Here is a 17761-nt window from a genome sequence, read left to right as displayed (position 1 = left end):
AAGAAGAATTCAACGATGACAATACCGAATGAAGGAACGCCATATGACACCGGAAATTTATTCAGTTTAAGGATTTGTGATTAGTCAGCATCACAAGAAAAAACAGCGCAAAATGTAAATGGTCAAATCTTGATAATAAAAATAAAAATTGCATTAATATTAAATACAAATCACCATTGTCATCTTTACTTTTACTTTATTTCATTAATGCACAAAAGTTTTAGATTCGGGAATTTTAATTTTGCTAATTGTTTCTTAATCCTAGAATCGGACCCAATTATTCGTAAAATTATAGTTATTCGACGAGTCATTTGCAGTCAAGACAGAAAAGCTTCCTCGTAATTATTCTGCAATTGAGTAATTGAGGGTTTATACATCTACGTTGCGTTACCGTATTAACGTAACGTATATAAAATTCCTATATGTCATTTATTATATTCGTAACGACATACTTACAAGTTACATGTCGTATCGTTGCAGAATTCATCATCATCACGTCCTCTTATTACACACGGCTTACATACATAGTGGACACACGTTAGCTTAGAATCAGATTTTCATTTCAAATTATCGTCAAACCGATAATGATGATGTATGTATGTACCAGGCCGAGAGGCTTGTCGCCTTTCCTGCTATTCATACCTGTAATGTATAATTCAAGTTGTGCTCAACATCTAGATTTACAATTACTTAATTATAATTAGGCCCGTCGATCAGGTTTTCCTGGAAGTGCATTTCTTTTAATAATGACAGTTGAAAATGAAACAGTCGATATAAGATTACAAAAGCACGACCAAGTACAGCCGATAAGAGGTTGCAAAACACAATAATTCCACAAAATGTGTAATACCTGTCATAATTTCATGTATTTAAATAGTTATTTTAATAATATAATGCTGGAGCAATAAAATTATGCAATCATAAAAATCTGGTATAGTTCCTGTCAACTCGTGAAATTGTTGGAAAGTAAATAAATTTAGAAAGGAGTTGTATGATTTCAGTTTCATACATAGAATAATAAACTCTGGAGCATAGCAGATACATATAAGAAAGTAGCGGTAGAGCAATCTGAGGATGATTCATGTGATGCTATTTATATTTATGCATAACATAATCTTTACTCCTAAACTTTACCCCTTAAAAATTAGGTGACATTTGACCTTTAAGATCATACCATACAGGGTCAATATCCGATATCCGAATACAGAACTTCAAAATGGTATAGCGTTCAGAGTTATCATAAGCGAGCAGACAGACAGAATGTTCGCAAAAAGTAGCTACCGCAATTTAATAAAGTATAATGCTTTTATAATGCATGATGCATTATACATATCTGTATCTTCTCGCTTGGTGTATGGAAAAGTAAAAAAGAGTTTTTAAATAAGTTTGACATTTAAAAATGACTTGACGATATGGGTTTAAGAAAGAAACAGGAAGCAATATAGAGTAGGCTGACTGAAGACGACGAGGGTTCTATCCAGCCCAGTGTGATCTATCCTGACCATCTTTTGTTTTACCAGGGCCAAAGTCATACATACATGCATCCCATATGAACTGAGAAATATGGAGACGAGAATGACGATCATGCAACAGACCTGATTTTCATGCACCACAGAATTATTCATCACAAGCCTAGATTTGAGATTTATCAGTGAATTTGAAGGGATGGACAGGTTTAAAAGTGAGATGAGTTTCCAAGATATTTCGGGTTATGCACAAAACTTTAGCACGATTTTTCCGCTCCTGTGGCTTCTAATCTGATGATCGAGACTTGGTAGGGGAAGATCACGATCTCCGTGTGGGCGTTTTGATGCTTCTGTCATACATTTACATGCACGGGGACCATCCGGACATTTCATTATTAATACAACGAAATCATACTCTACATAGCTGCAGTGGGTACACACTGCTTTCTTGGCTGTTGAAAAAAATATGCCGTGTTGTGACGACGAAAAAGGTGGACAGAGTATGGACGACAAAAATACAGCGAATAGGACTCGAGATGATCCTAAAGTACACATGAATGAAAATCAGACAGATTCTTAAAGTTGATCTGGAAAGAAATTGGGAGTCAAACTGAGACGGTAAATCACTCCGTCAACTGCCTTTCCCTTTTGCTTGTTCGTCACAGGAACATCTCCAATCAAGGCGACACTCATCATCAGTCATTTTGACCAGCTAATGTTGGGCAGGAGGAGTACAATGCTGGGGAATTCGTGTCCAACAAGTCGTACCTTTTCCTCCAGGTCCAGATCCTCAAACGAACTCAACTCATATCATTGCGTCTTTTTCAGCTTTTTTTCCAATACCCATTCTAATAATACTCACCAAGTTTCCCAGTCAGCTATCTAATGGTATTTTGTTTTGAGCATTATGCGATACATAGGTATATTAGTCTGATACTTGAGTATAAATGTCATCTGCAAATCCCATCTGAGACGAGCCTAGCTAAATTTGCAAAGTTTATTACACAACAAAAAAAAATTATTAATTCATCGGGAGCAGATTGAGTGCATTATTTTCTTCTAGGCGATCCATTGCGTGAGAGTCAGATGAAATATTTTACTGCTGAAATGTTGAGTATCATGTCGACTTTTTGCTGCCGGTTTATTCATATGCTCGTCCGTCTACATTTTACTTTATGGACGAAACTCGGGTTGATCTTTGTATGGGATCTCAATAAAATGTCAGATCTTGTAAAGATCAAGGTACGATATAATTTTTTTCTAAACAGAGATTAACATTTAATCTGACTTGGACTTGAAGGAAGACAATATTTCGATGTGGGTCGATCTCACAAGACGTATATTCATCAGTTTCATAAAATTCGGCATAATATTAATCTGTCAAGTACATATTTATCAGATCTCGCTGTAGTATTTATTGCTAAATTGTATCCTAGAATTTACATTGGTTGAAGATTTCTGTATTCTTCTATGACAGTCTACACATGGATGTTTTAACTCCCGATAATGGTTGGTGTTAGAATAGAGAAGTGTAATAATCTTGGTCTTCTGGCTTATTCAATTTAGTTTTGATGTGTACGTGAAACTGTTTCAAATAGATACTAGATATTTAATAATACTGTTCCACAAAATGAATGAAACTTTGAGCTAACATCTTTAGCTAAAAAAGATAATTCATAACTAGAGATCCATCCAGTGCCAGTTTCATAAAGCTAAATTACAAAATAAATCTGAAGGTGGCATCCACAACGAAAAGAGATCTTTTCGACAAGCAAAGTTATTCGAAATAATTCCATGTGGAACGACTATGATCCCAGATAACAACTATTGTAAGCCCCTTCTTAATACCCATAAATGATGCACCAAGCCAATTTCAGAAAACAGCAAAACATTTTACCCTTGGTGCATCTCCACTTATTATCTATTTCGATAGTAATATTTGAGCCCCTTTCTTTTAGTAACATGAGTGCTCATGGGTAAAAATCTCATTTTTATTTAAGTAATTAGGGTGCTTGAAGTAGCAATTGTTTACATGCATTTACACATGCACAGGTATGCACTAAATCCGTATGCAGGCAGTTAGTACTTAAAACACCAAGTCCCAGCTTATACATACTGCATTGAATTCATGTATGTACTTATCACTCTCACTTCTTTAAGCATCGCTTGAAGAAGAGTGAATTTGTGTGCGTGCCATTTTGAGAAGAAAATGTGTAAGTGAGCCAAGTTTCCTCATTGGAACTCTTTATGAAAGTTGAAATACAAAAGTTTCCTAATTTTCATCGCATCAATTGCATTGCAGACAACGATATTGTCAAAAGAATGACAACCAGGCGTTTCCATTTCCAAGTAACCGACATCCATAATGTAAGTGTCAAACCGATTAACACAAACCACGTGATATTCTTGTATTTAATCTAAGATTTAATAAAAATTTTGTATTAGGCGATTTCTTGAGAAGAATTGGTTGGTTGTATTATCTATTTGGATCATATTTTTTATAACGGCTGTAACCATCAAACTCGTCTTCCTGAGTTCAGTTCCAGGTGGGCTCGTAGACACTCTAGTCATTAAATTTCATTGAATAATTCATACATGGTTGAATTTTCTTGCAGAAGATACATTCTCCATGGAAGAAGTAATGCTGGGATTCCTACAAAATGATTCAAGACTCTTGAAATATATTCATTCAAATGAAGCGTATCCTCCACCTCCATCACCGGGCGTATTTATGAACGCCAGCATTATTTACAAGCCAAGAATACGAGATCGGGTCACTCGTGATGTCATAAAAATATTGAATAAAAAGGTTTGCACCAGGCACTAATAAAAACAGGAGTGAATAATGACTGCTTAAATAAGTATAATCAACTGCAGCTCTATTGCAAAGGCTACATATGTATTTACGTTAAAAAGTGTTATTTTTTTGTTCCAGAATAATGGTGTTTTCGTGGAGGTAAGGATGAAAGAATATGGTCAGCTTTCTTATGACGTTTTTAAAAATTCGGGTATCTTAGATATCTAAGATATCTTAGAAACGAACTACAAAATGGCACATGTGCAACATTATAATTTTGCTTTGCAAAGTAGATAGACTAGTCATTACTGAAATAACAAATTAAAAACTAAAAAAAAAATTGTAATTTTCTGGAAGTGAAATAATTCTCTGAAGTGGTGTTGAAATTTTGTGTATTGTATTAATAAGCAGCACAAGTTATATTGTGCATAATTAAGTAAGGTAAGGCTAAGGGTATTTGTCCGTAGTGTTCCCAACAAAGTCAAATATTGCGGAAGGAGCAAGATCGATTATCAAAAACAGTTTTATTTTTTCCAACCAATTAAAAGTTTTTTTTTACACATTCACTTCTCGACCAATATCAGAAATCCAGCCTATTTAAATTCTAAATAATTCTAAAGAAAAATGCTGTAAATGCCGTAAAATCTAAGATCCTTTCTTCTCATAAAAACAAATTACTAAAAGTTTAATCATTTAAAAATGTAGTAATTTATATTTTTCTTCATATGAAGTGCCGAGCCTTCGAAGGGGACTTACTTTCAAAAACGCTAGATTTAGAATTGTACTACAACTGGACAGGAATTTTAATGGAACCCGACCCGACCTTGTTCCCCAAGTTAATTGCTAAAAGAAGGAATGCCTGGCTACTAAATGCTTGTCTCTCGCCAGACCCCACCCCACATAATCTAGACTTTTTGCGAAAAATTAGCAAGTCCTCAATGAACAACTCATCGCAATCAGACCAAGATGCTATGATGCCCGACAGAAAATCCACTTATCGTGATGGTAAAGGGCACGTTTGGAGGAAATTGAGAATTCCTTGCTTTCCATTGTTCAGCGTCACATCCGCTTTGCAAGTCTACACAATTGACTATCTGATTTTGGATGCGCAAGGGCTAGAACTGCAAATTCTGCTCAATATTCCATGGAATGATCTAAAGATTCATGTAGGTTCAAAACAGTACGAAAATACTTTTACGATGCTTAAAAAGTGTTTTATTTTTAAGGTAATTTTGGTAAACGTGCAGTCCATTCCAGAAGGTCCGAGTGGAGTCAAGTTTTTCATGCATTCTAAAGGATTTACTCTTATATCATCCACGGGACATTTTTATATGTTTGCTAACGAAAACTTCAACCCATAGTCTAGCTGGAGATCTCGTTGGCTAGGCTGGAAATTGTAAAAATATGCTTGTTTCTTGATCAGATTAAAAATGTTCAAAGTGCAAAATGTTAAATCAATCCAGATCATGTTCCTTGTGAATGCAAGTTTAGCTTTCAGGGGAGAGATACATATGCTGAATTGAAGATTGAGAAAATGACAATATCATTCCTGCATACATACAATACTTTGTACATACAGAAGCGGAAAAAATGTCACCATTCCCACATGTACATGTGCTTTTTTGCATGTGCATATACAGTCAACATACTTAATACAATTATTATTATGCTCGATTAAATTATTGAATGATTAGTAAACTATTTTGTCACTGACTGCTTATAAAAATATAAAAATTCTATAATCTAAACGTGAAAATGTTAAGATTTGTGGTTATACGTAATGTGAGCAAATATAAGTAGGGTTTTGGTAGTATATATGTATTGTATGTACATACGTATGTACATGTATATATTTGTATATAAGTACCCAGACAAACAACCCAGAAACCTCAATATTTTGAATTATGGTTTCATTCCATTTTTGATTCTCTGCTATAAAGATCGAACCATCATTGCGTTGGAGAACCAACCAACCTAACAATTTAAAATCAAAGCAGTATTCTGTATATAATGTAAAGTCATAAGAATAAAGTTATTTTTGGTAAAACTTCAAAAATCAACTGAATAATTTTTATATTATATTGTAATATTTTTCAAGATCATTGAAATAGAACACCGCAGCATTTATTTTCACCAGTCGCTTGTATTTTTATGTCCACAAATATCTGTACGGACTCACTCCTTCCGCATCATAAGACCTTGGCAATGCAATGTCGACATAGAATATTTTAAAAGATTCAAAGATTTTTAAGATTTCGACTCGCACCAAGCAAGTCATCCGAAATCAAAATCAATTCATGTCAGGATTTGCGTGTAAAGAGACCTAAATCCATTAAACATGAAAAAGGTAGGTACATGAATGTGAGGCTTAAAGAGAAAACGGATCGTGGTGGACATTGCGTAATTCTTATACTTTTATTCAATATCGTACTTTAGGCATCCATTACTTACGATTAGAAATAAATATTTACAGATTAATTTTACAGCTTTTTGAGTAATATTACGTACTAGTAAGAATTTTTTAAATAAAGTCTTTTATCAGTTACATAACTATAGTCAGTCGGATAATAAAGTCACTTGAGTTAGTCACTTGAGTTACGTGGTAAATATGTTAGTGCATATAAAATAAAAACCTCACCTAAGTGCATATAATACTCTGCATTTGCAAATAATGACTTATTACTTTTTAGGAATTAATTTGCGAATTCCAATTTACTCCACCACTGGCTTATAAACGAATGGGAGTGACTTATTCTTTCCTACAGCAATTACTCCCCTCTCCATAGTGTAATTGCTGGATGGGTCAATTTCGATTTCAAAATTTTGTAATAAGTTGGCAAGGATTACTTTGGTGACATTGATTGCCATTTTGTACCCAAGACAGCTACGTTTTCCGCTGGAGAACGGAAGAAAATAATCGGGTTTGGAGATACGACCGTCAGAAGTGATAAAGCGTTCAGGTAAAAATTTGTCTGGAGATTCCCACAGTTCTGGAGAGAAGTTCATGTCCAAGTTATTAAAGAAGACAACAGTATCCTTTTTGACGGTGTAATCTGGAATTTAAAATAAATAAACAATTTTAAAGTCAAGTATGCAATACAAAAAAGAAATATAGAAATACCCAACATATATATAAATCAGGGACTAAAATCTAGGTCATTGATTGTAATACGAATGATGGACTAGAAATGTCGAGTCTGAGTGTTGATATTTTGATGGTAATTCAAAACTTTCTTTTATTACGTGGGTCTCAAGTTGTTCAGAACGACAGTCCTTCATGAAATTGTATTAATATTCATGGAACGGTACCAAAATAGATGTATCACATCCAGTCGGGTATAAATATTCAGAAAAAAATGACCTCGATTTTTTCAACTTTCTCTGCATTTCATTCAAAACGAAATTTTGAAACTTACCGTTAATTGTGGTATCTTGAGTGGCAACATGAGGAACAATTGGAGATGAAATGAAACGAAAAGCTTCCCAAATGCTCGCTTCCAAGTAGGTCAGTCTGTCGGACATGGTTGGAAATCCGGCAGCATGTTCTCTGATTTCTTCCCGGATATTTTTTTGGACTTCAGGATTTTTTGCAAGCTCCAGGATGATTCTAATCAACGAATTGGATACAGCACTGTGACCTCCTATGATATCTTCGAAAGCGAAAATGACATGTTCCAATGTCATTTCGGGATTGTTCTCCACAGTTTCCAGCAAATCATTTATGACATTGGATTCTTTGACTGGCTGAATCTTTTGTTTATTGTTATTTTGATCGAGAACCTCTCCCCCAACTCGTTGCCTAATGACCGGGTCAAAACATTGGTTTGAAAAGGCTCTGACTTTTCGAGTTAGCTCCACAAACTCTGACTTGTTGATGAATGGCATCAGAAAAGGAAGAACATCGCCAATACATCCTTCGTTCACTTCTTGGAAAACGGCGTCGAAAGATGAAATCATGTTTTGAAACACCTCGTCACAAGGGTCCACGTCTTGATTGGTGAAGTACTTGACAAATATGGTTGCAATGGTTTCAGCAAAGAGGAATTTTGCGTCAAGTTTCTGGTCGGACTGAAGTTGTGATTTCATGTTTTCAACGAGACTGTAAACATGTTGGGATGTGATATTTTCCAAATTTTCAAAGTTGTTGGAACCATTCTTTGCAAATGTGTGGAATGCAATGGCATTTCGGTGCTTGGAGTGAGAGTCGCTACCATCAGCAAATGCTAATGCTAGAATGAAAAAAAGTAGACACTAATAAATAAAACTGTGCAATTTAAGAAACTTTTCGTTAAAAATAATGATAAAATGCAATAATTACTTACAGTTATTTTTATCTCCACCAAATAAAAGATCATAACGTTTAAACGCAGCCCGAGCATCGAACAAGTTGCCTTTTTCTATGAGGACTTCACGAAAGTTTGATAAACCACAAATTACGACTGCATTGTGGACCTATTTAATTAAAAGTTAATCAATTTTATTTATGTTTTCTGTACTTGGAATCCCAAATTCTTTTAAAAACTTACCCCCAATTTAATGGATGCTACTGAACCATATTCTTGTTTTAGGTTTTTGAAGGCTTCTATTAAGTCGTGAAACTTTCCAATGTATGGGAGATTTCCAACAATGGGCCATGGTCTGGGTCCAGGTGCCTCAGTCGTGCCTGAAGGTTACACAAAGTTTTAAAATGTTTCGTATTTGACATAACTTGAAAAATTTGGTATCCAACTTGAAACAAAATTTTAAATTACCTGATTCTTTTTTGGGCTTGAAAAGATGTGCCAATGCAATAAGGGCAGTAAACAAAGCGAGAATAGACGTGATGAGACTCATGTTGATTCCTTGAAATTATTAGTCTAATACGACTTTGAAATTGAACTTGAAATATTTAATTTCGGAAATTTGAAAATCTTCAGAATTGAAACTTTTTGGTGAAGATGTGAAGATGTGAAGAAGGCGAGACTGACTGAATTTGATGTACCAAGCACAAGAGTATTTATGGCTTTGGATTCTCATGAATAATGGAGCACTTCCACGGAGCAGATTTGGGGATCGAGTAATGATCACTTTGGAGCGTGGCTGTCATCACTTCACATTTACGTAGACTTTCAAATCCTAAAATTCAAATTCAAAGCTATGCAAATATTTTCAGTGATGGTCGAAAATGCTCTGACGAAACCATTTTTCAGAGAGGTGAGCTACGGCATACATGCATAGATCAAGCGAGCTCCACACTGGGTGACACCTGCCGATATAGTAGAGTGCTCACATATGACGAACAAAGTTATTTGACATATCTAAGCGTCAAGTTGTTCGGTGCTTTATGACACTGGATGAATTTATTAAACAAATGCATAAATCCGAAATTACACATAACAGCACCGGACATAAAATTCTGCATTACATAAATAAGTATGTATGTACCTGCTTGTAACAAATATTGAATACACGTAATTTATTTTAAAAATGTGCGTATTTAGTACAACACAACGCCCAGTAAAACCAAGCTCAAAAAATGTTTTTATTTCAATTATTGTTCAGCTAGTTACTCAGTTAAGGACACACAGAATGCTGCACAATATAATATGCAGTCTTACCGCATTACTTTTTGTCAAATGTTTTGGTTTTTTATAAATGCGAGTTTATGAACATGACGTTAGCTCCCCACAGATTCTAACCCCACACAAGGTCAACTTTCGAATCCATATTTTTACGTTGTATTTATTTTGAATTTTTTTATAATCTACGACGTAAAACTTCTTCAGTGAGTGAGTACATATAAATGGAACAGATGTAAAACGTGTCCACGAGCAGATTTTGGCAATGAAGATAACACTAATCGAAAAATTGATCGCAGATTTGATATTTGATAAAGCTGCCAGATGTTGCAACAGGCAATACCAAGAAACTGTAAATTTGAAACTTTAAGCAAAATGCTTTGTCCTGTCACTGCTTGTGCGTAAACATAAATTTGTTTCAATTAAGTAGGGATAAAAGGATTTGTTCACATACAGACCAGATTTACATACATACATGTTGATCATTCATGATAAGACACCAGCATCGATTTGCCAAGCTAGTCCTAGAAACATCCGCATTTATCCTTAGTGCATTTGTACGTGTGCTTTTGATACAGACCACGCCTTTATTTTTGAGATAAGCTCATGACGACCATGATCATTTGGTTTGTACTTCAAACGTGTAGAAAAAATGAAGCTAATGCATGCAAACTTTTACTGTCCGTGAACTAGCAACCTCCTAAGCCCATTGTATTTAGTATATATATTATATTCTAGTATATGTATGTTCTCATGAGCAAAGTACTCATGAGAATTACTAACATTTCTGACAATATTATCAAGACTGATCTCAGAATTTTGCAGGATTTCATGTCAATGTAAATTTTTGTAAATAGGATAAGCTCTAGAGACTTATTGGATCGAACTTCAGTCAAATACGTAAAGTAATCAGTCAACTAAATGACCTTTTGGTGTAACAAGAATGCATAATTCATAATCGGAAAATACGTTGCAGTGTGTAAAGTCTCTTGACTCCACTACCCTATTCGTGCATTGTTTTGAAACTCCTAACTTGTTATCTTAACGAATCACAAAGTAGACCACGTGACAATTTCCAAACACTATTCACTGATAATATAAACATTAATTTTCTGTAGGATGGTATCCGGTGAGATTTTGTTTATACTCTTCGCATAGTGAACAGATATGGTGAAAAGGTTTTTTCTAGTATCTGTAGACTGACTTCAAGACATGGTGATTGGCGACCTAAGTTTATTTATTACATTTTGATTCGATAATGTCTTTTTTGAAGGTTTTCTTACTATAAAAGAGAGTCTGGTAAAGTAACGCTCGATACATTTCTTCACGTCTGGCTTTGTAAAGATTTTAAAAGTTGTGCTTATTAATTTTCTGCCATAATTTCCTTATTGCGAATATCTAAATATTATATATGTACTTATGTGTTTATGCTCCAATGTGAAGGAGTAATATTTTAACCAAATTACACTTAAGTGACCATGAACATATGAATAAATTCTCATTTAGACATATGTATGCATGCATTTTTCCAATTTCAACTGAATAATTAAAAGACATCTTTGACATTTATTTTCTCCAAATTTCAAAATCAAACCTTTTTTATTAATAGATTAGTTTTACTGTGAGACTAAAAGACTATTACTCAGATCCTTATCATACAATCATATATGATATATGTACTTATGCGTTTTCATAAATGATATATACACATAAATCTACGTTTGTGCGTATTTGTAAGTATGTATTATTAACGCCGTTTTTAAACTTATGTAGAAATATATTGGTCAAACACACGTGCCAGAGATTCAAGGTAGCACTTACAAATCGTGTTATTGGTTGGATATGATTATTCATTTATTGCCAGTCTTGTCAGAAATCTACGAAACATTAAGCTTTTCACAAGTCACCTTGAAGGTGAAAAGCTAGCCAGACAGTGAGACGCATGTGTGTGTCATATTGTAAGGCTTTAACTGTGTCTGTTTTTATATAAATGTGAGGAAGTTGTTGCTTGTGGCTATTTCTCTGATTTATTGGAATTGCATGACACTATGCATGCCATCAGGACATATGACATAATGCATTATGACAGGGTTCTCCGCAGATAAAGTTCGATTACAATGAAGGAAGTATTTATACATGCCGTCATAAATCTCCAGACGGCCGCACATACACAAATCTCATGCGGATGTACAAAACGGACGAAACTTATATAGACCAGGGGAACTGAATAAAGGCGTGATTAAAATGTTATATATATAATGCATACGTGATGTGTGTCCACATATGTACATATGTGCCTGAATTATTTGCTCCGACATGGTCTGACTGAGAAATTGATTCCTTGAATTTGTTTGACGATTCAAGCTCAAGGCCAAGATTAAATGGAGTCAGACATCAATGAAACCACTTTCAAACCGAAAGTGGGTATTCAAATGTGGACAAGAAGTATTGAAATTGAATGAAGTGAAGTGTATGACACGTCGTCTCTGCATATTATACAAAATATGTTCATTCCGAAAGTTTTTTGTAAATAAATTTTTCAAAATGTGCATTTAAACTTTGATACCAATAGATGCTTGCACTTATCATTTTTCTATCTGCATTTATGTGATCTTTTTACATACATATATCTCATGGGATAAAATTTGTCATATCTTACAAATAGATAAAAGGAAAAAAATATAGGATGAAATCATTAATGCTGCATAATAAATTAAGGTGTGAAAATTTCGACCATTTTACACTGCATTTAAGGTACCATAAGAAGAACTTAAGTTCTTCTTCTGTGTCACGGTTAATGATTGTCCATGCATACATAACGTTAGTTGAGTGCAATGAGGAGCTGCTTATCAGCTCTGCATTATGATTTTGTTATCAACATTCGTCATCAAACAGTTTATGTATGCACTAAAATGGGATACAATTGTGGGAGCTACAAATGTATAAAATCAGTACACCTGAAACTGGAATTGCATCAAAAATAACCAGGCTAAAACCTCGAGACGTTTTACATTTATATATTTGAACTGATTGGACAATGAATTATATTTGTCACCATGTCACACATCGTGTACTTCCGGTTTAGCAAAATATTCCTTGCGCTTATAGTGTCTGAACACCTCAATTTGGTAGTACGCATTGTATTTCAAATTTTTGCTCAAATATTCTTTGTATGTTATCAAAAGTGGCCATTTATAATTTAATGAAGCAAAAAAATTGTAGAGATTCACATTTGCCGACGTTCATCCGGATCATCGGACGTCATTTGGGGACTCTGCATGGACAATATTTGACACGGACACACTTTATCCGTGCATAAAACTTGAAGGAGCAATAAGTTTTAGAATTCTGGGAGACTCACATTTCACAGATGAAACGGAGACTATTTTCGTACCATACGATGCTCAAGCTACTGGACATTGTCAATCTTTGTGGGGGGACTATCAAGACATCAGATTGACTTGGAATACCACCCGAAGAACCAGCATCCTTGGAATAGCAGATGAATCTGTTAACCAGTATCATTCTTATTCAATCTACTTTGGCTTTGCCACTTCTTGGGAGAGTGAATTTTCAAATTTGAAGATTAATTCAAATGAATTTGCACTTAACAGCGTCACTATCGTGGTCGAGGAAGGATTAAATCATAAGAATCCTAACTCTTACTCCGTTTCCGACTTTGCTGCTTTTCTCACCCCAAAGAATCACACTTTTGCCTGCTCCACTGTGAACTTTCAGAGAGGAGATTTGTTTTTGAGTATCTCCAATTTTCGATTGCTAGCTTTTAATATTAATGAAAATAAGTTTAATAACCAATTTCAATGTGAAGCTGATGACAGTTTGACGACTCATTGGGAAAATATTGTAAAGGGGATGGGGTTGATTTTTGTGGGTTTCTTTGCTTTATGTTTAATAGGAGTAATTTTGATATTGCTTGCCGGAGGTTTCAATAATCGACATGATATTATAGCAATTGGTTATAACTTTGTTGGAACTGGAGTACGGCCCACCTCCTCCGAGGCATAAAATATAGTAAACTTGTTGAAAGTAGCAATTATCACAATTTCTTTATAGATTTAAATGAAACTAAAATTAAAAATATTTATTTGTTCGTATGTAAAGCCCTAGACATTAGAAGTAAAATCGTTGGAGTAGGACAAAATTAAAACTGTCAACTGAAACTAATGTTATCTCTAATTTAATTATTTGATTGTAAAGGCGTCCGCTGTATCAATCTGAGGAATAAACTATTTATCTATCTATCTATATAGTAAACTTGTTCAAAATTATGTACGCTCTTGTAAAATAAATAAATAGACGTGCATAATGTTTAATATTTCATTTATTTTTGAATGTGAACAAACCTTGAAGCATGTAGTTATACTTCTTGCGCATAGTCCCGTGATCAATAAATTGACTCGAATTATATTTAGTTTGCCTACCACTCTATGATATTCTGCTGTATTTACAATGTAAACTGATAAAGCGATAACCGTATATGGGTCGTTACTAATAAACACAACTACATAATAAGCATAAGTGAGAACCTGTCAAATGAAAATGCGCATATAGTCATTGCAAACGTAATATTTGAAAAGACATAAAATTGTAGAATTAGCTTCTTTCGAAATCATTCATAGTTATAAAAAATAAGAGACACCGATTAACGGTACAATGGCAAAAGTGAACAACATTTTACTTGTTTTTACAATCTTCGCACTTTTGATTTCCCAAGTTCAGCCGCAGCAGAATGACGAAATGGAAGAAGCAGAACTTTCACCCCCGGAAATCGTTTCTGATGATAAACTTCAGGCAAAAACAAGCGCATCAGATTCGACAACGCTTCCACCTCCTACTTCTCCTACCCCAGAACAACCATTTCCACATAATATCCTGACACAGGAAGTAAAATACCCTCCTCCCTTCAGCAACAGTTCCTGCATAATATTCCATGGAGCCATCCAACTTCATCTCAATAGTAGCTTCTTTTTTGGAAAGAACACTGATTTGAAAATTGATGTCCCAGTTAATGCTACCGGAAATGGCAACTGTGGGAATGTGACACAAACATTATTATTGGAATGGAAAAGAGAAAGCATCAACACGTCGCAGGAGATTGAGTACTCTTTGACTATCGAGTTTGGATTCAGACCGAATAATACAAAACAATATGACATACAAGTGATTTCCTTGTTGATGACAACTTACAATACAACTACGACTCCGAAAACTTTGCAAGGTATGCATGATATGCACTATATGCTAAGTAAATGATGCATACATATATCTATATTATTCTGTTGAATTTAATCGTAATTCATGTTTTGCAGCAAACTTTACTTCCTTGGCAAATGGTCCATTTTACCCAGTGGATTTTAATCACTCATTCTTATGCATATCCAGAACTGTAATGACCGGAACCAATTTGACTGTCCTCACTTCATCCCTGCAGGTTGAAGCTTTTAGGCCGCAAACATCAGCACAAAAGTCTTTCTCAGACGCACAAATTTGCAGTAAGGATAATAGTACTGTAGGAACGGTAATTGGCATCGCTGTGGGGTCAGTCCTGGTAATAATCTTGGCACTGCTATTTGGAGGTTACGTAGGCTTCCGATATGGTTATTGCAATTGGCCGTGCTGTAACCGAAGAAACAGTGGCTACCAGCGATTGGACATTTGATAGCTTCAACACGTATTTTAACTATTTTTATGCTAACTTTTCCTGCAAATACAGGCTACACGAATGTATGTATGTATACCAGGTGCAAGGCAGATATATACATATATATATATGAATAAATATATAGAAATGCAGTTGTTCCTACTCTTGTTTTCTTTGTTTAACGATTATTTCTTCGAATTTAGCATTTGACCATTACGCACAATTTATATAAGGAACTTCAATATAAATGTATGTGTACTACAATAACAGCTTTTACATAACAGTTACCATATTTTCAAGCCTTATGTAAACTATCATTTAGTACCAAATATTACATTTATTTCAAATATTGTATAAACATTCAATAATATGAATCGACATTGATCTTATTCCAGATGTTGTTAACGCATCTACTACATAATTTTACGTAAATGTACGTGTCAGAACCAACGTCATTCTGTACAAATAGGGCACGCATTTGAGGTGTCGACGCACGGATTTACATCCTATGTACATATGTCACACATGTTAGCAGTAGCATTTTCATAGCAGAACATAAGTACATAATAAGTACATATTCAACAAAAATCATCAATTTTGACAAACAAAATCTTATCAATCCTAGCAAATCCTAAATATAGGATACAATTTTCATTGACCCGTATATTGACTTATGCAATAAATACACATACATATGTACCTACATACGTATGCATTTATAACGGTTCCAAGTAAATTTGTTTGCAAGAAAAATTGTTTACAGTGATGGAATTACAAAGAAGCTACGTAAATCCCCAGGTAGGTTATGTAGGTAATGTTACGACTGAGACAAAAATGGGTAAACATCATGTGACTAAATGTATTTACTACTATAGCTATTCGAATTCTAAAAAACGTCAACTTTTACTTTTCGAATAAATTTTTTATTGCCTGATGTATTTCCATTCAGAAAACATATGTAGAGGTTATAAATCCAGGTAAAAACGGTTTCTACATGTAATAACAAAGTAATACAGAGGTCATGATTGTGAAGCAACAAGTAAAGAGGGAAAACGTAAACAAGAGTACGTGGCATGTGGAGTTGTGTGGATAAATGTATTAATGTATTAAGGATCTCATTTAAATGGATTGAAGTCGAAAGTTCCGCATGCAAGTGAGTTGTTGACATGATTGGCGTTGTGATTATGATGACTGACACCACGAACGAAGTAAAACGGGACTTTCTAATCTTGTTGACCTACGAAAAGTAGACGTTCAGACTTCATCCATAGACGCGACCTAAGCATATTTATTTGCAAATTCGTCTCTGCATGGGAAGTTTCATCGGCAGATTGGTTGTATGTAGGTAAATCTAAAGCGTACAATGCAGATAATTGTTAACAAATGTCAAAGGTTCAATCGAAGTGGAGTCCCAAATTTCGCAGTTGAAAATGCATAAGGCTTCTTACGATAAAAAATTTGCATAGAAAATTGTTTGGTATACATAATACTTGGCAAGATGAATATTATCAAATTGCAAAAACACAATTTAAAAGGATATCATTTATAAATAGTTGTTTCCATCCTCGTATTATTATTGAAGCAATTTCATCGGCATCTGAGGACATTTTTTTTCAAATATATAAGGATATCATTTAAATAAGGATATCATTTAAATATTTCAACAATACCTACTGACTCATTACACTTGAAAGTTGAAGTTATAAGCCACGTTTTCATGCTAAAGAATAACGAAACGTACGTAGTAGTATTATATTGGTAGATTTGTATAAAGGTTATGCGTATACTTTACACTAAATACATATATATGTACTTACTACTTCCAATATCACACAGACATAAGTTCAAGCGTCATCATCACACAGATGCAACCGGAACGAGGAACTGTGATTGGAAGGCAGATGGTCAATCATGATAAGGCAAACTTAAACTTAACCCCTTCTCACTCACGGGGACGACATATTGATGATTTAGAAACGTGAGTTGAGAATTATTTGTTTGTATCAGTGCTGACAATCAAGATCATCGACGGAGTGGTTGTGAGAAAGCCTCGAAACTGTCGAAACTTTTTGCGAGATAAAAAATACATTGATTCACTTATACTTCCATATTTCAATAAAGAAGTTACTGGTATGACGGCAGAGTTAGTTTCACGGTCACTCAACCTTCGTACCATTGTTGAAATCCATCGTACCTGGATTGAATTTAATCAGTGTGGGTCATCCAACTTGAATTTCTTTATATGTACATATACATATGCTCATGATATGAAATTATA

General features: G+C 34.4%; 3 protein-coding genes across 5 annotated transcripts; 2 read left to right on the top strand and 1 right to left on the bottom strand.

The window, feature by feature from the left end:
- Window positions 1–3610: 3610 nt before the first annotated feature.
- On the top strand, window positions 3611–6323 carry LOC110842402 (protein Star). Its single transcript, XM_035846954.1, has 7 exons — window positions 3611–3679; window positions 3769–3833; window positions 3912–4012; window positions 4082–4275; window positions 4402–4422; window positions 4995–5429; window positions 5490–6323. Coding segments are annotated over exons 2-7 (888 nt in total). The 5' UTR covers window positions 3611–3679; window positions 3769–3831; the 3' UTR covers window positions 5625–6323.
- Window positions 6324–6664: 341 nt separating this feature from the next.
- On the bottom strand, window positions 6665–9624 carry LOC110863212 (cytochrome P450 307a1). Its single transcript, XM_022112467.2, has 5 exons — window positions 9015–9624; window positions 8790–8926; window positions 8586–8715; window positions 7680–8492; window positions 6665–7316 (listed from the first exon to the last, which is right to left on the bottom strand). The coding sequence occupies exons 1-5, from the start codon at window positions 9094–9096 to the stop codon at window positions 6976–6978; spliced, it is 1503 nt and encodes a 500-aa protein (XP_021968159.1). The 5' UTR covers window positions 9097–9624; the 3' UTR covers window positions 6665–6975.
- A 3104-nt stretch (window positions 9625–12728) lies between these two features.
- LOC110860235 (lysosome-associated membrane glycoprotein 1) lies at window positions 12729–15645 on the top strand. Of its 3 annotated transcripts, none has more exons than XR_004835770.1 (3): window positions 12729–12949; window positions 13044–15060; window positions 15152–15645. XR_004835770.1 is itself a non-coding variant. In XM_022109293.2 (2 exons), the coding sequence occupies exons 1-2, from the start codon at window positions 14496–14498 to the stop codon at window positions 15499–15501; spliced, it is 915 nt and encodes a 304-aa protein (XP_021964985.1). In that variant the 5' UTR covers window positions 14341–14495; the 3' UTR covers window positions 15502–15645. The 3 variants fall into 3 exon arrangements, 1 of the variants encoding a protein (XP_021964985.1); XR_004835769.1 differs by having other exon boundaries at window positions 12730–12952; XM_022109293.2 differs by lacking the exon at window positions 12729–12949 and having other exon boundaries at window positions 14341–15060.
- The last annotated feature ends 2116 nt before the right edge of the window (window positions 15646–17761 follow it).

Source organism: Folsomia candida, unplaced genomic scaffold (assembly GCF_002217175.1).
Source record: "Folsomia candida strain VU population unplaced genomic scaffold, ASM221717v1 Fcan01_Sc001, whole genome shotgun sequence".
In the NCBI taxonomy this organism is placed as follows: Eukaryota; Metazoa; Arthropoda; class Collembola; order Entomobryomorpha; family Isotomidae; genus Folsomia; species Folsomia candida.
Note: the sequence above shows the minus strand (reverse complement) of the source record. Positions and strands in the feature narration are given on the sequence as shown.

Coding starts and splice junctions, on each gene's coding strand:
- LOC110842402 (XM_035846954.1), top strand. Junction 4,013..4,081: donor CTTCCTGAGTTCAGTTCCAG/GTGGGCTCGTAG, acceptor ATTTTCTTGCAG/AAGATACATTCTCCATGGAA. Junction 4,423..4,994: donor ATAATGGTGTTTTCGTGGAG/GTAAGGATGAAA, acceptor CTTCATATGAAG/TGCCGAGCCTTCGAAGGGGA.
- LOC110863212 (XM_022112467.2), bottom strand. CDS start 9,096: ATGAGTCTCATCACGTCTATTCTCGCTTTGTTTACTGCCCTTATTGCA. Junction 8,493..8,585: donor TGGTGGAGATAAAAATAACT/GTAAGTAATTAT, acceptor TTTTCATTCTAG/CATTAGCATTTGCTGATGGT. Junction 7,317..7,679: donor TCAAGATACCACAATTAACG/GTAAGTTTCAAA, acceptor TTTAAATTCCAG/ATTACACCGTCAAAAAGGAT.
- LOC110860235 (XM_022109293.2), top strand. CDS start 14,496: ATGGCAAAAGTGAACAACATTTTACTTGTTTTTACAATCTTCGCACTT. Junction 15,061..15,151: donor GACTCCGAAAACTTTGCAAG/GTATGCATGATA, acceptor CATGTTTTGCAG/CAAACTTTACTTCCTTGGCA.